The sequence below is a fragment of the Saccopteryx bilineata genome, chromosome 2 (assembly GCF_036850765.1).
Source record: "Saccopteryx bilineata isolate mSacBil1 chromosome 2, mSacBil1_pri_phased_curated, whole genome shotgun sequence".
Taxonomy (NCBI): Eukaryota; Metazoa; Chordata; class Mammalia; order Chiroptera; family Emballonuridae; genus Saccopteryx; species Saccopteryx bilineata.
The window spans coordinates 136,559,079-136,579,230 of record NC_089491.1 but is presented as its reverse complement, the minus strand read 5'-3'; the positions used below and the strand labels follow the sequence as shown (position 1 = coordinate 136,579,230).

General features: G+C 41.8%; 3 protein-coding genes across 13 annotated transcripts in view; all 3 read right to left on the bottom strand.

Moving 5' to 3' along the window:
• MRPS35 (mitochondrial ribosomal protein S35) overlaps positions 1 to 4,012 on the bottom strand; it is a 52,322-nt gene extending 48,310 nt beyond the window's left edge. The window contains exons 1-2 of the mRNA XM_066258021.1: positions 3,871 to 4,012; positions 615 to 661 (exon numbers count right to left, since the gene is read on the bottom strand). Coding sequence (XP_066114118.1) covers positions 615 to 661; positions 3,871 to 3,982 — 159 coding nt within the window. The 5' untranslated portion in view covers positions 3,983 to 4,012. The remainder of the gene's footprint in view (positions 1 to 614; positions 662 to 3,870) is intronic.
• Positions 4,013 to 10,297: 6,285 nt separating this feature from the next.
• On the bottom strand, positions 10,298 to 13,155 carry REP15 (RAB15 effector protein). Its single transcript, XM_066258022.1, has one exon. The coding sequence runs from the start codon at positions 12,618 to 12,620 to the stop codon at positions 11,841 to 11,843; it is 780 nt and encodes a 259-aa protein (XP_066114119.1). The 5' UTR covers positions 12,621 to 13,155; the 3' UTR covers positions 10,298 to 11,840.
• Positions 13,156 to 13,289: 134 nt separating this feature from the next.
• PPFIBP1 (PPFIA binding protein 1) overlaps positions 13,290 to 20,152 on the bottom strand; it is a 204,749-nt gene continuing 197,886 nt past the window's right edge. For all 11 annotated transcript variants that reach the window (XM_066258010.1, XM_066258013.1, XM_066258012.1 and 8 more), the window contains 6 exons: positions 19,975 to 20,097; positions 19,317 to 19,442; positions 17,920 to 18,108; positions 16,072 to 16,251; positions 15,290 to 15,355; positions 13,290 to 15,143 (listed from right to left, as the gene is read on the bottom strand). In XM_066258010.1, coding sequence (XP_066114107.1) covers positions 15,057 to 15,143; positions 15,290 to 15,355; positions 16,072 to 16,251; positions 17,920 to 18,108; positions 19,317 to 19,442; positions 19,975 to 20,097 — 771 coding nt within the window. In that variant the 3' untranslated portion in view covers positions 13,290 to 15,056. The remainder of the gene's footprint in view (positions 15,144 to 15,289; positions 15,356 to 16,071; positions 16,252 to 17,919; positions 18,109 to 19,316; positions 19,443 to 19,974; positions 20,098 to 20,152) is intronic.

The following is a 20,152-nucleotide window of genomic DNA, read 5'->3' as shown; positions in this document are numbered from 1 at the left end:
GCTATTTAATTTCCAGCATATATGTCTTTGTTCTGACTCCATGTCAAGTGACCTTATAATATGGACGCCTGCATACAGATGCCCACAGGGTGAGAAAAAACTACATAGTTGTATTAATATTATATACATACCAGGCTTCATGACTGTTAAAAGCATCTTCAGAAATAATTCTAGCCTGACCTGTGGTGCTGGAGTGGATAAAGCATTGACCTGGAACGCTGAGGTCATCGGTTCAAAACCCTGGCCTTGCCTGCTCAAGGCACATACAAGAAGCAACTACAAGTTGATGCTTTACACCCCCCCCCTTCTCTGTCTCTCTCTTCTCTCTAAAAATCAATAAATAAAATCTTTAAAAAAATAGTAATTCTATATTCTGGTTTATGTACCTGTTTCCTGGGAATATGTAAGTCCACCTCTTAAAGATGATCTATTCTTGGGGTACTGACAAATACCAATCCAAGATTAGAGTCAAGACTGTGGCAGTCACCAAGTAAATACCTCCCTTAGGATCCCTTCCTCGGCTGTACCCTCCCACCTCATCCTGAACATCTGCCTCACTTTAGAACTTCAGGAACAACTAAGACAGTACATAGTAGAGTATGCTAATTGTTTACCTTTCTTCTCGGTGGCCTTTCAGATTTGGTTTTTCTTTCTGTTGCACCTAAAAGACAACACAATAACTATAGACAATTTCCTAACATACAATTGTTCAACACTGATCATGATTCCATAATTTGAACACAATTTAAGGTACTCAGTAACAACAAGAAAAGAATCTATTTTGTTGTAGTCTCAGGGACTAAAATCATCTTAATGAAAATGAAAAGTCAGAAGTAGTTAAGAAAACTCCAGTTATTAAAATATAAAATGATCATCCAAAGAAATATTTTCAATAAATTTTAAGGTTCTTAGTTAAATAAACTAAAATATCTAGTAGAAATAAGTCTTTTAAAGATAAATGGTTTGACATGTTCTCATTTTAAGTATACTTGCTCGTATTTGGAAATAGTCTGTTCTCTTACAAAAAAAAAAGAAAATGCTTAGTTTTTCCTTCTCTGTTGTATATTAAAACTGCCAATGCTACAATGACAAGAATAACAAAAATCACAGCCATTCCTAACAAATCACATAACTGTAGAAGAGGGTGGCTTACTTATATACAGTATATATATATTTTAAAGTATTATACCTCTTGGTTTTGCTATATTTAAATATAGCTATATTCATTGAGCACTTTCACATGCTTGACACTGCTAAATATTTTTCATGATCTCTTTTAATATTAGTCTTTACAAGAACTGTAAGTACCATCATTATCCTTATTTAGAGCTCACTTACAGCTAAAGACCAAGAGTTGTCATAGCATACAAGACTGTTCAGACCAGGGGTCAGGAACCTATGGCTCGCAAGCCAGATGTGGCTCTTTTGATGGCTGCATCTGGCTCACAGACAAATCTTTAATGAAAAAAATAATAAATTATAAATATAAAACATTCTCGTGTATTACAATCCATTTATTTCCTACCACTCATGTTCATGGTTGCAGGTGGCTGGAGCCAATCACAGCTGTCCTCTAGGACAACACCAACTTTTTATTGGATAATGCATAACGTACACGGGTCGTTGTATGGCTCTCACGGAATTACATTTTAAAATATGTGGCGTTCATGGCTCTCTCAGCCAAAAAGGTTCCTGACCCCTGGTTCAGACTCTGACCTTCACAAGGCCCCACAGCAACACTGAACTTCCAGTACCAGGACTGTCTTTCTGAACTTTATGTTCTCTTTGCCTGGAATATACTTCCATCTGCTTGACTTCTGTCCCCTTCTCCCTCCTCAGCTCATTTCTTTATCTGACAATTTCTTACTCATCCTTCAATAGTATTTCATTTATTCTTTCAAAAGTTGTGGAGTGATACTGTGTCCCAGAACAAGAGGAACACAGTCCTTATTCCCAGTGACTGGTGAGTCTGTCAAATAAGACAACTATTTAAAAAATAATTTTAATAAACAATGATAAATATTAATGGAAACATATAGCAAGAGACCAAACCTAATCAAGTAGTTGGGGAAAACCTCCTTGAAGAAGTTGACTTGAAGCTAAAATGTTAAGGATAAGCAGGACTTAGCCCTGGGAACTGGCAAGTAAGAAAAGTGTTCTATAAGAGAAGATAGAAAATCAAAGTAAACCAATTCAACATGGCTGAACCTTCAGAGTAGAACAGAGAAGCTTTCTGCTCCTTGATCGCACCCACAAGCTTATTCTCACTTCTGGGCCTTGGCACTTGCAATTCCCTATGCTAAAAATGCTCTGCCCCTCTACCCCCAAGCTCACCATATTTTCTGGGCTCTGTTTAAATGTCATTTCCAGGGCTCTGGCCACTGGCTTAGTGGGTAGAATGTGGGCCCCATATGGACCTCCTGGGTTTTATCAAGAAGCGACCATCTACTTCTCTCCAACTCCCTCTCCCTCTTCCCCTGCCACAGCCAGAGACTGGATTGGTTCCTGCATCTGCCCCCCAGCTGAGGATAGCTGGGCTGGTTAGAGTGCAGTCAGCCTCAGCAGCTAAAATAGCTTGGTGATTCCAGCATGGCCCCAGACCGAGGTTGCAGGGTGGATCCTGGTTGGGGTGCATGCAGGAGTCTGTCTCACTACCTCTCTTCCTCTCACTCAAAAAAAAAAAACAAAAACAAAACAAAAGTAACTTCCCCAGGGAGGTCTTCCCAGATAGACTACCTATCTTATATTACCCTACAGCCATGACTCCTCCAACCCATCATTCTCAACATCCTGTTTATTTTTCTAACTAATCACTATCTTACATTGCACCGACATTGTTTATCTCTGTCTAGTCTGACTTACCCCAAAGTATGTACCCTTCAGGAAGTGAGGGCCCTTTGCTCTATCCTTTTATCTAGCACACTGCCTAGCACACAGCTGGATTTAAGTATTTGTAGAATGAATGAATGAGAAATTTAAGACTATGAAGAGCCACTAATATAATTTACCACTTATCTTAAAAGCAACGAGAAACCACTTGTAGATTTTAAACAAGGGCGTGGCAAGATAGGATTTGCTTTTTGAACACTTCACTCTGGCATTTGGGAGAATTAACGTTTAAGGAGGCAAAAGCGGAAATAGGGATCGGTAAGGGAATTGTTATGGAAGTGAAAGATGGTGGCCTAGATTGGGCTGTTAGCAGTATTTAGTTTAGAGACCTTAAAGAAGGCAGCAGGGCAGCCCTTACTGAATAACTGCACATGCCTCCTCCTCGAGAGAATTATTCTGGACTCTTCCGGGCTCCTTCCCAAAGCTCCCGTGTTACCCTATTCCCGCTTCTTCTACAGCACCTCACACTGCATAGTCTGCGGTAACAAGTGTCTTTTTCACTAGACTCCTCCAGGGCAATAACGGTACCAGGCATGCCTATCATCTCTGACTGAAGGTCATCTCCGTGTCTGTTTGAATGAAGGTCGTCCCATTGAGTGACATGGCTAGGCCTGCAATTCAGAGCTGCAGTCTGCTGTTTCTCTCACCGTTCGGGACAATCTGTGGCGCAACGCTGCCCGAGAAACAACACCAAGCACCAGTAACCAGAGGGAGACCTTGTGTCCGTGGGACCGGGCCTCAAAGAGCGCCGGTTACAGGGGATGGAGCGGGCGATCTAGGAGCGACCAGAGACCCCAGAAGCAGAAATCTGCGGCTGCGAATGGGACCAAACGCGCGCCGAGGAAAACCCACGTGCACTGTTTTTCTACCTGGCGGGCCAGCCTGGGAGAGGTCAGTAGAGGACGCACCGCGGGCGGCCAACATAGGCCCGATATTCCGCTCTCTCACCTCCCCCAAAGCCCGACAGCAGCAGACACTCACGTGGATTTGGTTTCCGGGATAGAATGGTCGGAGACACCGCAGTGGAGAAGGTACGCAGGGTCCGGGCCCCCGGCTGCAAGGCCAGCCACACCGAGAGAGAGGCGGCCGCCATGGCCGCGACAACGGCAAGCTGGGAAGGACAAACGCGATCTCGCGCTAAAGGAATGCTACCGCGCATGCTCTTCCCGTTTTGCCCCGCCCCTCTGGTGTAGAAACAGGATACACGTGGGCCTGGGAAACCAGGGCCTGGTACTCAAAAGAGCATTCCAAAAGAGAGAGAAATAAGTAATGAAAATAAAATAGGCCTGACCTATGGCGCACAGTGGATAAATCGCCGACCTGGTACGTTGAGATGGCGGGTTCGAAACCCAGAGAGCATGCCTGGTGAAGGCACCTAGGGGCGTTGGCGATGCTTTCTGCTCCTTACCCTTTCTCTTTCACTTTCCTCTCTAAAATGAATAAATTGTTTTTTTAAGAAAACAAAATGACTTTTTTAAAATTGAAGCAATCAGTCCAAAGACAGTTGCAGATAATGATCATAAGGCATGGAGGAAATAAGACTCAGAGGGCGAGTTTGGTCTGGGCGGGGCCTCATATGGCCCAGGGTCTACCCTACATCCCTGCTCCTTTGTAATTGCTGCTTTTCAACACTTTCTTGGATTAAAGAAAGTATTCAGCTAGTGCAAGTGACATACTCCAAGGGGAGAGGCAGTATCGGTTAGTAGTTAAAAGGACACGAGTTTAAAACTTGGTTTTACCACTTCTAGGCTGTGTGAGCCTCATCAAGTTAATATAAACAAACGTCTGGGTACAATATTGGCATACAGTGAGCATCCTGCGCGCGTAGGATATAATTGTCATGATTTGTTTAGCTTGTTTTTATATCAGGTTAGAATTACAAAAAGTTAGTATGCACCAGTACTTAGAAAATAATGGACATTCTTTACGAGTTCTCCTATTTTTTTTTTACTCTAAGATGGATTAACATACAACCCTCAATAAAATTATCCTCTATTTTTTTTAACCCGTATGTATAATATTTAATCAAAGTACAAAATTATAATAACAAGAACAACTGGGAACAAACACAACTGATTCCTGGTAGGCATACAAGTGGCAGAATAGGAGTATGCAAGTGTCCCAGAGCACTCTACCTGAGGGCATTCAGTGAGCCATGGGCATCAATCAGTATGTGAGGGGACTAAATGGCATGATAGGGACAGAATTTGTAGTAATCACCATTCTCATCTTTTCTGGCTTCTGACTATGGTGTATTAGGTGTATTAGTTTTCTAAAGATGCCATAACAAAGCATCACAAACTAGGTGACTTAAAACAACAGAAATTTATTCTCTCACAGTTCTAGAGGCTAAAATTTCAAAGTTCAGGTGTTGCCAGGGTTTATGGTTCCTTCTGGAAGTTCATAAGAATCTGTTTATGCCTCTCTCAGCTTCTAATGGTTGCTGGCAATCCATGGCATTCCTTTGCTTGTAGACACATCACTCCAATTCCTACCTTTATCTTCACATGGTGTTTTCCCCTCTCTTCTATCTTTAAGATTAAAGGCATGGCCTTTTAGTCTGATGAATATGGAGTTTGAATCCTGGCTCTGTGAGCAAGCCCACCTAATAGCCCTGAGCTTCAATTTCAAAGAAAATAGGCTCAGTAATATCTTCCTCAGGATGGTTGTGATTGAGTTATATTCTCATAGATAAAGTGGCTGCTCAGCTGCTATCCTCAGAACAATGCAGACCCAAAGTAGGAAGAAGGGATGGCGACAGAACATTTTCATCCCCCCACTGTAAAGTTGTACTTAATTTGTTTGTTGTTCTTTCTTAAAAGCTTCCTGGCATCCCCTTTGAAATGCATCAAGGTGTTTGTCTTCACAGCAAATCTGGCAAGCGTCCTAGGGAACAAACATTTGGGAGAAACCGGACTTTAAGGTTAGGAAAGGAGACAGCCAATCTTGAAGGGGGCTAAACCAGGAATCCTAAATCTTTACCCTGTATCCTAAAAAACAACAACAAAACAGTCTGTGTGAGAAATTTCAGATAATTCCTAGAGGCACCAGGACCCAGCTATTCCTGGGAGATACCTGACACTGGCTGTCTTAAAAGATTTACCAAGGACACCAGATAGGGCCATGCTAATTAGGCCTGTGCTATATCAGAACTTGCAAAGGAGTTGTTCCTGCAGCTGAACCCCCATCCTCCTTCTCATCAAGTCTATTACCAAGACCATAAATCAAGATATGCTAATCTGCCCCTAGCCCCTATATGTAATGCTCCCTCCCCACAGCTAGGGGCTGACATCTTTTGCTGGTCTCAGTCCACTTGCACCCAAGTGTTTTTAAAATAAATTTTTCTTTTGGAACACAGTAGCCTAATGTTTTCAGTGCCGCCCGCAATTTCTGCCTTTCATATTCCAGAAGGTGTAATATAAATGATGGCCACTGGAATTAAGCTCCGAGTCAATTCAGCAGCCACTTTCCTCTCTCGAGTTTGCATATTGTAGCACAATGAAGTGCAAAACCTATACTATAGAAATTTAGAGACAAAAGAGGTATGAATCCCTAAAGAATTAGTTTATATTCAGAGAATTCTTAATTTCTCAGCAAGATGTTAAGAAACTTAGGTCCTCAGTCTATGCTTACTGTCTTTTGTTTTACTCTTTCCCTAACAATAAAGTGGATAGATATGGTTAGAGTTAATGGACCCAGAGAAGTACTTATCATTTTCCCCAGACATCAAGTGCAATAAAGTTTGTTCTATATTAAAAGCTAAAAAACCAGTCCTGGGCCCTGGCTGGTTGGCTCAGCGGTAGAGCGTCGGCCTGGTGTGCGGGGGACCGGGTTCAATTCCCGGCCAGGGCACATTGGAGAAGCGCCCATTTGCTTCTCCACCCCCCCTCCTTCCTCTCTCTCTCTTCCCCTCCCGCAGCCAAGGCTCCATTGGAGCAAAGATGGCCCGGGCGCTGGGGATGGCTCCTTGGCTTCTGCCCCAGACACTAGAGTGGCTCTGGTTGTGACAGAGCGACACCCCAGCGGGGCAGAGCATCGCTCCCTGGTGGGCAGAGCATCGCCCCTGGTAGGTGTGCCAGGTGGATCCCGGTCAGGCGCATGCGGGAGTCTGTCTGACTGTCTCTCCCTGTTTCCAGCTTCAGAAAAATACAAAAAAAAAACCAAAAACACACACACACACCAAAAAAAAACAAAAAAAAAACACAAACCTTAAAAAACCAGTCCTGGTTGGATAGCTCAGTTGGTTAGAGCTTCATCCCAAAGTGCAGAGGTTGCTTGACCTGTGATGGCGCAGTGGATAAAGCGTCGACCTGGAAATGCTGAGGTCGCTGGTTCAAAACCCTGGGCTTGCCTGGTCAAGGCACATATGGGAGTTGATGCTTCCAGCTCCTCCCCCCCTTCTCTCTCTCTGTCTCTCCTCTCTCTCTGTCTCTCCCTCGCCTCTCTAAAATGAATTAAAAAAACAAAACAACAACAAAAAAAACAAAGTGCAGAAGTTGCTCATTATATCCCTGGCCAGGGCACATATAGGACCAGATTGATGTTCCTGTCTCTCTCTCTCTCCCTTCCTCTCTCGCTAGAATAAGTAAACAAACATTAAAGAAAACTTTTAAAAATCATTTGTAATGCTATCAACAGGCAATAATATCTGGTTCATGCAGTGTTTTACACGTACTACTGAGATTGTGCTCAAAAAAGTTACTAAGAATTACATAATTTTCAGATATTTTTATTTTTTATTTATTTATTAATTTTTAGAGGAGAATGAGAGAGAGAGGAGGGGGAAGGAGCAGGAGGCATCAACTCCCATATGTGCTTTGACCAGGCAAGCCCAGGCTTTCAAACTAGTGACCTAGAATTGCATAATTTTCAGTTGGAAAAGATCTTAATGTGCAATCACTTATTCATGATAAAGAGTTTTTCTTCAGCCTTCATGACCAAATAACCCAATACATTGTAGAAACAAAACTGGTTTCATGGGCATGTGACTTGCACTTAGAAGAGCCTTACGTAGATTAACTGGTGGTGGTACAGGGGGTAGAACCTCAACATGGAGTGCTGAGGTCGCCAGTTTAAAACCCAAGGTTGCCTGACCAGGTGGTGGCGCAGTGGATAGAGTGTTGGACTGGGATGAGGAGGACCAAGGTTCGAGACCCCGAGGTCACCAGCTTGAGCGTGGGTTCATCTGGTTTGAGCGAGGCTCACCAGCTTGCACCCAAGGTCACTGGCTTGAGCAAGGGGTTACTCGGTCTGCTGTAGCTCCACGGTCAAGGCACATATGAGAAAGCAATCAACGAACAACTAAGGTGTCGCAACGAAAAACTGATGATTGATGCTTCTCATCTCTCTCTGTTCCTGTCTGTCTGTCCCTGTCTATCCCTCTCTCTGACTCTCTGTCTCTGTAAAAAAAAATTTTTTTTAATTAAAAAAAATTTTAAAAACCCAAGGTCGCTGACTCAATCCTGCAGTTTGAGCCTGGGGTCACTGGGTTGGTGCTGGTTTGATCTCCAGTCAAGGCATATATAAGAAACAATCAATGGATGCACAACTAAAAATAGAGCTACGAGTTGATGCTTCTCTCAAAAAAAAGAAAGGAAGGAAGGAGGGAGGGAGGGAGGGCCTTATAGTTGGTTGTTTTAATAATTTTTGAACAAAGGACCCCTCATTTTCATTTTGCCCTGGACACTACAAATTATGTAGTTAGTCCTTGCGTAGCACAATTTTAAATATCCTGTTAATTTCTATAATGGGTTTTTATTATACTTAAAACCTAGATTAATCCAATAACTTTAAAGCAATTTAATCAAACAACTTCATTATTAAAAAAAGTGAACAAAGTGTGTCTATTAACAAGCATGTTAAATAGACAATATGCAATTACCTAGGTATGTTGATGGACTTTGCAACCTAAATATATTAAACATATTATGGTATATACAATACAGAGTGCTACTTAGACATATGGGTCTTAATCCTGTTTGAACGTGAGAATTACCTCAGAAGATACTAAAATCTAAGATGCTGATTGACTGGTCTAGGTTTGTTTAGAGTACTGGTGTTTTATTGTTTCTGTTTTTGTGTTAAGTTCCCCAAATAAATCTAATATGCAGACAAGACTGCGAACCATTGATGTCAGCCTTAAAAAGAACCAAGGATCATAAATTAGTGGAAAATGATCTACAATATAATTAAGTTTTTACTATTAAAAGGCACTTATGGATCATATGATTCTATTTGTATACAATATTTTTAATATACAGTACAGGTCTGGAAGGGTAAACAGCAAACTAGAGGGAGTAGGTACAGACATGGAGGTGAGACTCTTGAAGACTTAACTTTCCACTTTTCCATACTTGAATTTTTACACTAGAATGTAAAATAAGAGAATACAGCAAAAGCTCCAAATTTTTTATTTTAATTAAAAATACGGTTAGTCTTTGGTTTATGTGATCCAGCTGTTTATAACATAAATACTTACAATTTGTACTAGACTTCAAAATCTTGGTAAACGTAACACTTTAGTATGGAAAATGTCACAAGCATTGTCTTCTTTGAATTATACTGCTCACAAAAATTAGGGGATATTTTATCGCTTCATATTCATTTTGAAATATCCCCTAATTTTTGTGAGTAGCATAGTTGAAGTCATTTCCATTTTACAGGTAAAAAATGAGTTAAGCCGCTAGTCTTCGCCCGTAAGAGAAAAACCCACATCTGATTACAAGTGGAATACTCTCTTCACTATACTACCCCAGCTTCTGGATAGCTTACCCTACAGAGCATTGCTGCAGACAGGGGTCACTACATGTCAAGGAAACATTAACTGGGTATTAAAACCTTCTAGAAACAAAGTAGGAATAATTATTTAACAACTTCAAGAAATGTCTTCTGGGCCTATTCGTGTCCACTTATTGAAGGCAGAGGGTTTAAATGCTTTCCTTCATCTTTTGGTTTCCTGGGATGAAGGAATGTCAAAGACAAATTTAGTCCTGCCTTGTATATATTCTTATTATTTAAGGAGTTTGGAAATACAACACTCTAACTGTGACATATTTCGTACCCCTAATCCAGTCATCAGCAAAAGCTGCATCAACTATTCCTAAATCTGACCTCCTAACTTCTCCTTTCTCTATCACTTTGATCCAGGACACCCTTTTCTCCCAACTCATTTCCTTAACTAGCTTCCTACCTGCCCCCTGGGGCTCTGCTTCCACTCTCTTCACACTACAATCATCTCCACCCAGCAATCCAGTGAAGTTTTTATTTATTTTTCTTTTTTTCCAAGTGAGAGGAAGGAAGATAGGGAGACAGACTCCTACATGAGCCCCAACCGGGACCCACCTGGCAAGTCCCATCTGGAACTGATGCTCTGCCCATCTGGGGTCATACTTACAACTGAGCTATTTTTATTGCCTGAGGCAGAGGTTCCATGGAGCCATCCTCAGCACCCAGGGCTGATGTGCTTGAACCAATTAGAGCCATGACTGCGGGAGGTGAAGGGGCAGGGGATGGAGAAGGAGATGGTCGCTTCTCCTAGGTGCCCTGACCGGAAATTGAACCTGGGACATCCACATGCCAGGCTGATGCTGTACCACTGAGCCAACTGGCCAAGGCAAGTGAAGTTTTTAAAGGCTCAGTCAAATATAAAATCCAGAGTCCATACAAGTCTGTTCTGTTCGCTGGCTACTTCTCCAACCTCATCATCTATCACTCTGCCCCTGGCTTACTCTACTCCATCCACACCAGCCTCCTCAGCTATGCCTCAAATATATCAAATACACTCCTTTTGAATTTGCAGTTCCCAGTGCCTAGGGCATTTTTTCTAGATAGCTGCACTAATGCTCTCTTAATTCAATCCAGACTTCTCGTTGTCTCCTTCTCACTCAGACTTTCCTTAACTACCCCATATAAAATAGCACCTCCTTCATTCTCTATCCCCCTTACCCATGCCTTCTTCTTTATAGCACCTGTTATATTTCTTAACATACATTTTAAATATAGGTAACTATAGTTATTTTCTGCCTTCTGCCACTAACAGGGAAACTTCCCCCAAATAGGGACATGGTTCACTTTACTGCTGCATTGGCTGGCATGGAACAGGCTCAAACATGTAGTAGGAATTTAGCAATCGTGTGTGACTAAATCTATCTTTCATTTACACTTCTAAGCACTTTTTGCTTCTACCTTCTAGAACAGTAGGGAGAAAATTATTTTTTCCTCCCCAACACTACTGATCAAATCCCACCCAGGATTTTAAACAAAGATGACTTATATATATGAATACATGACCGTTACTGCAAAGGCTAATCAAGTGTTAAACATTAGTACAAGCGATTGTTATTGTTACATGGATTACTGTGTTTAAGTCATAGGTAAAGCTAAAATGCAAGCAGATCCCAAAGTAAATCCCACCAGGGGCTCGCTGTGCAGAGAAAGTAGTTTAGGGAGATGTCAGAGTAAGGACAAGGGTCAGAGGGAGAAAGCAGTGCAAGGTTTTGCTTAGCAGTCCTGAACTGAAACGTACTGCAAATGGAATTAAACCTGCTCTAGTCTTATGCACCACCTCCCCCTACCCTTCTCCCCCCCCCCCAGCAGTCACAGCACGTTACATTTTCAAGAGCTAGACAAATTATTTCAAATAAAGACAGTTTTCTTTTTCAAATCAAACTTTAAGGGTGACTTTATTATCCTCTTCTCCTGTTTTTATTATTGAGCAAATAAATGAAAGATAAAGCTAAATTATCAGTTTTCCCTACTATATGGGCAGGGTTTTTTTTCTCTCTCCATAATCATGACACTAATATGTTTTGACCCAGGTGATCATTTTCATTCATCAGGGGTTGAGGGGTGGAATCCCTTGCTGGGACGATGCAAGTAGATGAGATTGCTTGTTAGAGTAAAATGTCTCTTTCTTTTAATCTTACAGGCCAGTACCATCATAAAAATCCAGTTCAGAGGATTCTAATATAAACCTTGCCCACCTCTCTCAGCCCATCTTTCTCACTCAGACAGTTTCCAAGCAGCTCTCTGACGGAGACACAATCTTCAGTCTCCAGGACAAATTGTGCCACAGCCTCCCCTCCTGGCAGACGGCCCCGCACTGCCTCACTTTTGACACTGTCCAGGATAACTCCTCTGATGTCTTTAGGCTTCCCTGGCACGCCAAAGACGATAAACAGGCCCAGACAATCCTCTCCTACCAAGTTACAAAATTCTTCCAGCTTATCACATCTACTCTTCCTGGAAGACTCCTCTGTCCTGGATTCTGGATCGGAGAGCTCAAACAGCTTAGATTCCACAGGGGCAAGAGAAGACATCTGCAGAGTCTGCACGGCCAGCTGAAATCTTATTTGCTTATCGGATCCCCAAAAGGTCCAAATCCAGTCCGCCCCAAACAGTAAGGCTTGGTGCTTGGTCATCTTGGTGGTGGTGAGCCAACCGTCAACTCCCTTTTCTTGGCAGAAAGTGACGAAGTGGATTAAGAAGATCTCATTCAGAGTGTTTCGAGCTGGGCATAGATTGCTCAGAGGATCCTCAAATCCAAGATACTCCTTCAGTTTCTGAGCCGCGTGCTCTATCGCTTCACTGACCACCTCACACACTCCAAGAAGCTCTTTGCTGTCCACGCTGAGAACCGCTTTGCTGTCCACGCTGAGAACCGCTTTGCTGTCCACGCTGAGAACCACTTTGCTGTCCTGCAGAGCCACCTGTTGCGATGGTTTCTGCCCCATGTTCTCTGCCCCCAATCAGTACTGCTTCCAAATCTAAAACATGTGAACCTCACTCAGAATGACTTCTTTTTCGGAGTAAAAGTCTTACAGCAAAGTCACATCTGTTAACATGGTCTCAGTTTTCTAACTCTGATGCTCACCTGGTGTAGCTAAGCATATATACATACAGCTAAACAAATAGGTCGCCCTGTTTGCCAACTGGGAGTGTTGCATTCATCCAGATCCCTGGTAGTGTATTGAATTAGAGATTAACTTTCACAGAAAAATACCTGTTCTTCTTTAGTCGTATTCACTCTATTTTTAATATTTGGTAATCCTTTCCAAGATATGTTTCATCTTTTCAAATTCTAGTTAAATTAAAAATAGCATTTAATTCTTTCAAGAACCATATACTTCTTCAAATTTGCAGGTGAGTCATTTCCCTTGGCTTTTCAAGGTCCTGTCAGCCATGAGTCCTCATCCTCAGCTCAGCCACGGTGTTTCCTTGCCTACAAGATTTCTCAAACAAAGGTCTCGTATTTCTACCTGTTGATACATGCTATAAACTCCACTCAAAAAATGTTATGGGAGTTTGTGAATTGTAACGAGTTTCTTATTGTTCTCTATATCAGAAATAAAGGCTACACTGTCATTCTAAACAAAGGAAAACAAAGTAACAGACAATAAAAATATGAGGCAATTATCAGCTGACTTTATTTGTTTTCATATGGTGATACCAGCAGTGTATAATATTTTGTAAATAAAATATATATCATCAAAAAAGTTTTAACCTCATCACATATCATGGGTTATGTTACAATGTCCTGAATAAGGAATATTTGGCATCTGTAACAGTCTCCTGGTGTTTTCAACCAGGTCTGAATAGCAAATTGTCTTTCAAATGGTGACACATTAAAATAAGACACAAGTGCATTAAGAGTCCAATACAGTTACCAAATAATGAAGGGTAGGGAGCAAAAGATTATTGTTAGCATATCATTTTAGTTATGAATAAATAGTAATGTAGTATTATAGGTTCCTTGACAAAAAGCTTGGTAAACTTTCTGAGAACCTGAAAAACTCTATCACTGACATTCAAATATAGTTTATAAGTAAGTCTACTGGAAATACTGCACTGCCCCTCCCATGCCCATGTGTGAAAACCCGTCTGGACCACAGTTGGCTATCATGTGCAATGATGTACTGCTGAATGAAAACCAGAATATTATTTCTAACACCCCTAAAAAGAATAGTAAGCACAGTATCAGTTTGAGCTGCAGCTTTCTATTTTCTTTATATAAAATGTTTGGGCCTGGTGCTACAGAAAAATATGAGCTACATTTTATTATCACAAGATAGCCATTATAAAACTAATTTTTCCAGCCTCAGAGTTGTTGAACTCTGATTGAGAGAAAATGTTCAAGTCAGCTTTTAAAAATGATTCCACTCATTGATAGACTGAGAAATGTACAATTAATAACACTAGCCAGATGATTAGTATTTTTGATGTAATGGTATATTTAGCAAAGAGGAAAATAAGCTTAATACTGTAAAGGTTTTTGTTTTTCGTTTTGTTCTTCAGAAATTATTTCTACAAATTTTGGGGGAGCTTCTGAATCTGTTCAAGTTAACAGAATTTAAATGTTCCTCAAGTTCTTCCTTACAAGTTAAAAGAATCCAAGATTAAGGCTGATCTTAAAAAACTAACCAATTATTTTGTGATGTGTCAACAAAGAAGGGTTATTTCGTATGTATTAATTTAGTCCTAATGATCAACGCTGTTAAAATTCAGCTGCGGAGAAAGATATCCTGACCTGTCTAAGAACCAGCTGGTATGTGAAAAGTTTGATCACGGTATTTTTTTTCAACGTGATCTTTTTTACCATCTCCCTTATGCATGTCACAAAATAAAAGTTCTGTGTTCTATGTACTATATATATACATATATTTAGAAAAATATATAAAAACAGGACACACTAAGAGGCAAGTGGAGGTGAGGCTGGCAGGCAGTGGGCACACTGAATGCTTAAAGAAATCCCACATGTTGATTGTGAAAGCATGTCACGTTCTGTTTCCATGGCTACAGAGCTGTCACATTGGCAGGATAGAACCAGCCACCTATGAATTACTGCTTTCCCCAATCCTCCACACTGTGACCATAACTGGAAACACGACGGTAAAGTACTCGTATTAAATGCAACATGTTAAATATAATATATCACAGATTTTTACATTAAATAGAGGAAAAACAATTACACTCTCATTCACCAGTGTCTCACTTTCCATGGCAGCTTTAAAATGGGCACAGAGCCCCTGCTTTCCACTTCCACTTCTAAGTGAGCAGAAGTTGGGTCAACAGACAATATGCAATCTGCTGCTTGTTGGATATACTGCGAGTATTTAAGAAATAAAGTGGAAAGAGACCAAGGGCCCCTCAGGTTCCTCCAGGTGCTACGGTCAAACATTTGAGTCCTCATCAGTAATGCTGGCGCTGGGGGACTGGGCAGCAAAATCTTTAAACATGTCATCTTCTTTTAGCATGTGCTGGAAAACAAAGGAGATGGGCGTCACACACACTGCGAGCCAAGAGCGCAGAACTGCACGTTCTCCAGTATACGTGCAGACCCTTTGGAGCTATTTTAAAACATATTCTTAGAATAAGATCTTTTAAATTCATTTTACAAACTTACTGTTAGGTTGTTGATGCCTTCAGAGAATGCACCTATCTGCCTCACCGTCCCTTCTGAATCTTCCATCTGCAAAGAGTGTATATATATACGTGACAAACTCATTTGCACCATTTCAAGGAAAGTGAGGCAAAATGAACAAAATTCTAAGAAGAATACAGCAAGTTGTACTGAAGGGGACAGGAGCAACAGAACACTTCTGATGAGAATCTCCTTGCACTACGGCAATTATATAGATGTGAAAATTTAAAAGCAGCATTTTATTGGCACATCTAGACTAAATGCTCTGATGCTGACAATGGCACCAAAGGATTATTGATTAAAGGGCAATATTCGGTCCCATGATGTCATACTGAAAAGGCTAAGTAGTAAGAGCTCTCTACTCCTGACTTGCTTGAATACTCTAATTTCCTTAATACTGAGACAGTATAACCTAGGTAAGTAGCACAGGGTTTGGAGCCAGCCTGGCAAGTTGGAATCCCAGCTCTTCTATCTTAGGTAAATTACTTAATCTCTCTGGGCCTCAACGTCCTTATCTCTAAAATTAAGATAAGAATCCTCCCTGTGTTTTAGAATTACCATGAACATGAATATATGGTAAATGCTTAGGATACGGCCAGGTATGTAGTCAACAATCTGTAAGTGTTCACCATGATTTTATTATTGTCTTCATTTTTAGGCATTTGAAGAAACCTTTCTTGCTTAGTAGACACGGTACAGCAAGTTTCCACTTAGTGTTTCAATGCTGGAAGGACTTCCTCACAGGCATGTAATGCTGCATTTACCTGCTCTAACCGGTCCAAATCATCTTCGTCATACAGGTGCATGTCCAAGCCAGCTTTAAGTCCTTTCTTAGATCCACTTCCTGATGCCTGTCCCAGTTCCATTGGACAGATATATTCTTCTCCATCTTCCTGTTTCTTCTTTCTCAGATTCCCAAAATTACTGAAGGTAAGTTTCTTTGGCTTTAAAAGAAAGAAAACAAAAACATTCAGGGATTTGATAAAATTCATATGACAACAAGGTCTAATAACATGCAAAATTTAGTTACTCATTTCATCATATAGAGAAAAAGCAACTGATGAAATCTGCGTTAACAAAAACAAAGGCATCCTAGGCATTTGACTGACGTATCCAAATGATCAGTGGCCCCCATTAAGAATCTCAGAAGGGCCCTGGCCGGTTGGCTCAGTGGTAGAGCGTCAGTCTGGCATGCAAGGGGTCCCGGGTTCAATTCCGGCCAGGGCACACAGGAGAAATGCCCATCTGCTTCTCCACCCCTCCCCCTCTCCTTCCTCTCTCTCTCTTCCCTCCCGCAGCGAGGCTCCATTGGAGCAAAGATGGCCCGGGTGCTGGGGATGGCTCCTTGGCCTCTGCCCCAGGTGCTAGAGTGGCTCTGGTTGCGGCAGAGCGACGCCCCGGAGGGGCAGAGTGTCGCCCCCTGGTGGGCGTGCCGGGTGGATCCCGGTCGGGCGCATGCGGGAGTCTGTCTGACTGTCTCTCCCCATTTCCAGCTTCGGAAAAATACAAAAAAAAAAAAAATCTCAGAAGATTACACTTGCTCTCCTTATTCACACCAACTAGCTGAGCAGTCACAGTGATAAAAAACAAAATATGCAAAGAACCTCAGTTTTGCTTCAACAGGACTTAATGTAATGATATCTCTCTGGACTAAATCGAAGTTTGCAAGGTTTTCCAATCTAAGATCAGCAAAAGAAAATGACCCCTGCTGTATTTTCCTTTTGGGTGAGGCTGCCTGTTATGCCCCAGGCCAGGATGGCGACAGCTAAAGGATCCCTGCTCTTCCAGAGAAAACACTTCTAGGGATGATTAGAAGAGAAACTCCATCTCCGTCACTGGGAAGTCACTGAGTCTGTTAAGGAGATGGGGCTGATGCTGAGTCTGTTAAGGAGATGGGGCTGATGCTGAGAATTTATATAGAACAGAATCTCTCAGAAGCTTCAAACCCAACACATCCTTTGGGAAAAGAGGAGCTGAAGAGAAAGTATCAAACAGGTCGAGAGGGTTTAAAAAAACAAAAAGAACTTGATACACATTTGGGAAGGAGGCAATAAACCCTATCTCCACATTAAGCTGGTTGAGATAATACTCAGGACAGTTAACATTGTAATGATTTCAAAGAAGAAAAAGTAGTCTCAACTTTGTATGCTCTAGGAATCCAGGCAAACTAGAAATATCCATTCTCTGCTGGTCTGCCTTTTCCTAACTTGCAAGGTTGGTCAATAAGAAGCCAGACAAGCTGAATCTGTATGAGAGGAAATGCAACTCTTATATTTGATTTGTCCACAGCAAAAATAGGATAACCACATTCAATACTTGGGCCCAAGTCATGGGCTCTCTGCCTTGGCAATGTATCAATTATAGAGGCCAACCTCATGTTTTTATTATTGTTAACACTAGTAAAATAAACGATTTCAGCAAAAATTCCCCCAGAAGGAAACCTTCACAACTGCATTTTATTCATTACTCTTAAAGATGTATATACCTTCTCTTCAACTCATCCACAAAACTTAGTAAATTCCAGAAAATAGGATAGCTAGGTAACAGAACTGAGCTTTTGCTTTCGTTTTGGTTTAACCAATTATTCAGTACTAATACGAGCTTGAACCAACCTTCACTTTGGCAGTGGCTGTTAGAAGTACGTAATCTGGTAACTCCATGGCATCACGCTTCTGATGCTGGGCCTCAGCACCGATCAGAAGGTTGAAATGGGTGGCCAAATGTCTCCGCAACAGGGTCTTACTCGGTGGGATGTTCAATAACTGAGCCATTGTTTCTACATTAAAACGAGGTTCTAGAACCTGTAAGAAAAATAAAGATTGTTTAAGGTGCCATATATCACACAGGTCTGCCCTGTGCTTTATAATTTGCAAAGTTCTTTCATTTAGTTATCTCCAATGATCCTCTCAGTGAGATATAGACTATGGACTTTAATCTTTAATTTTTTAAATCTTTTCTTTATTTTGGCCCCAGCTAGTGAGAGGGAGAGATGGTCCTGACATCCAGGCATTACTAAGTTAGGGCTTCTACCTCTGAGGTAGAAGTGGGCATTTGGAAGCCCACTTCTTTCTAACATCTGCATGCAGAAACAGGATCTGCATCTTCACAGATTTTTTTTGCAATTGATTTTTAAAGGGGAAAAAGAGGAAGAGAGAGAGTGAGAAAGAGAGAGAAGTGGGAGAAGTGGGAAGGTTCAACTCATAGTAGTTGCTTCCTGCAAGTGCCTTGACCAGGCAAACCCAGGGATTCGAACAGGCGACCTCAGCATTCCAGGTTGATGCTTTATCTACTGCACTACCACAGGTCTCACAGAGGTTTAAAATATGATCATATGAGAGCCAGCAGCCAGATGTTATTCCATATAGATAAGGAAATGCCCTGGCTGGGTAGCTCAGTTGGTTAGAGTACCATCCCCATATGCCAAGGTTGCAGGTCTGATCCCTGATCAGGGCACAAACAAGAGAATCAACCAATGAATGCATAAACAAGTGGAACAACAAATTAATGTTTCTCTCTCTCTCTCTCCCTCTCTCTCTCTTCCTCTCTCTCTAAAATCAATTCTAAAAAAATGTTTAAAAAGAGGACAATGAAAGATATGTGTTTAAATCTGACCTGGAGATATAGGATAGTAAAAAGCAAGGGAAAAATACTGTTAAAGTAAATATTCACTAGATATAGTACAGGAGCGTTGGCCAGTGGTCGGCAAACTCATTAGTCAGCAGAGCCAAATATCAACAGTACAATGATTGAAATTTCTTTTGAGAGCCAAATTTTTTAAACTTAAACTATATAGGTAGGTACATTCCTTATCAAGGTAGCGCCCGCACGTGGTACTCTGTGGAAGAGCCACACTCAAGGGGCCAAAGAGCCGCATGTGGCTCGCGAGCCACAGTTTGCTGACCAGGGGGTTAGACAATTTTAGGATTATAATAAGTAAACTGGTAATCTCCTACCCATTAGACTAAAGGAGACAAAACGACAAGAAGTTTATAATAAAACCAAGTTTTACCATGAGCCCTCCATGGACACCACTGCCCCTAAGATTGGGGGCGTATTCCGCCAAGTCCACAGAGCGCAGCCACTCCATCACCCGATGGTTGGTCCACTGCTGCACCTCTGACGGGGTGATGCTGTTCTGCGGGAACAAGGAGCCACCAAGAGCTTCAGTCATCGACTGTGGGATTCCCGATACAAAACCTGCATGTTCTGTCAGAGAGTCTGCCCCACAGAACAGACTGGGAGTGGACATCCCACTAAATATTTAGAGACAGGGTAAAAAAGTGTTTGCTAATTGGACTTCTCTTTGAGAAAACTTACGTCACTAAGTTTTGAGCTTTTCTTACACACTAGTAGAGCAGTGTGGCAGGAAAGGGTGTCTTTCTAGTGACGTTGAACTGTCTGACTTAAAAAGGTAGGACGATAAAATACACTCAAGAAAAGGAGAAAGGGAAACAAAACCACAATCCTTGGCTGCCGTGACCCCAGTAGAACCATCATGGGAGGAATGGAAGGCATGCAGAGAAACACAGCCTAAAAAGTAACGGCTGACGTGAGGCTCTGAGGATGCCAGAAGCCCTCCCCACAGGCTCCAGGGGAACGGGGTCTTCGTTGTGCACACTGGACGGGCACGGGCATGGGAAGCGCACACCTTCAACCTCAGATGCTACCTCGTCTGATGGCCGCCTCCGCAGACAGTTTGGTTCAAAGTTATTGATCCTCAGGACCTGGATGGCCCTTTTGATGCTGAGATGATGCAGCACACTCACAACCTTCAAAGACAGTAAGTCGTCCTGCAGAAAAGAACAAAGAGCGGTGCTCACTGGACAGGGGGACCGCCTCAGGGAC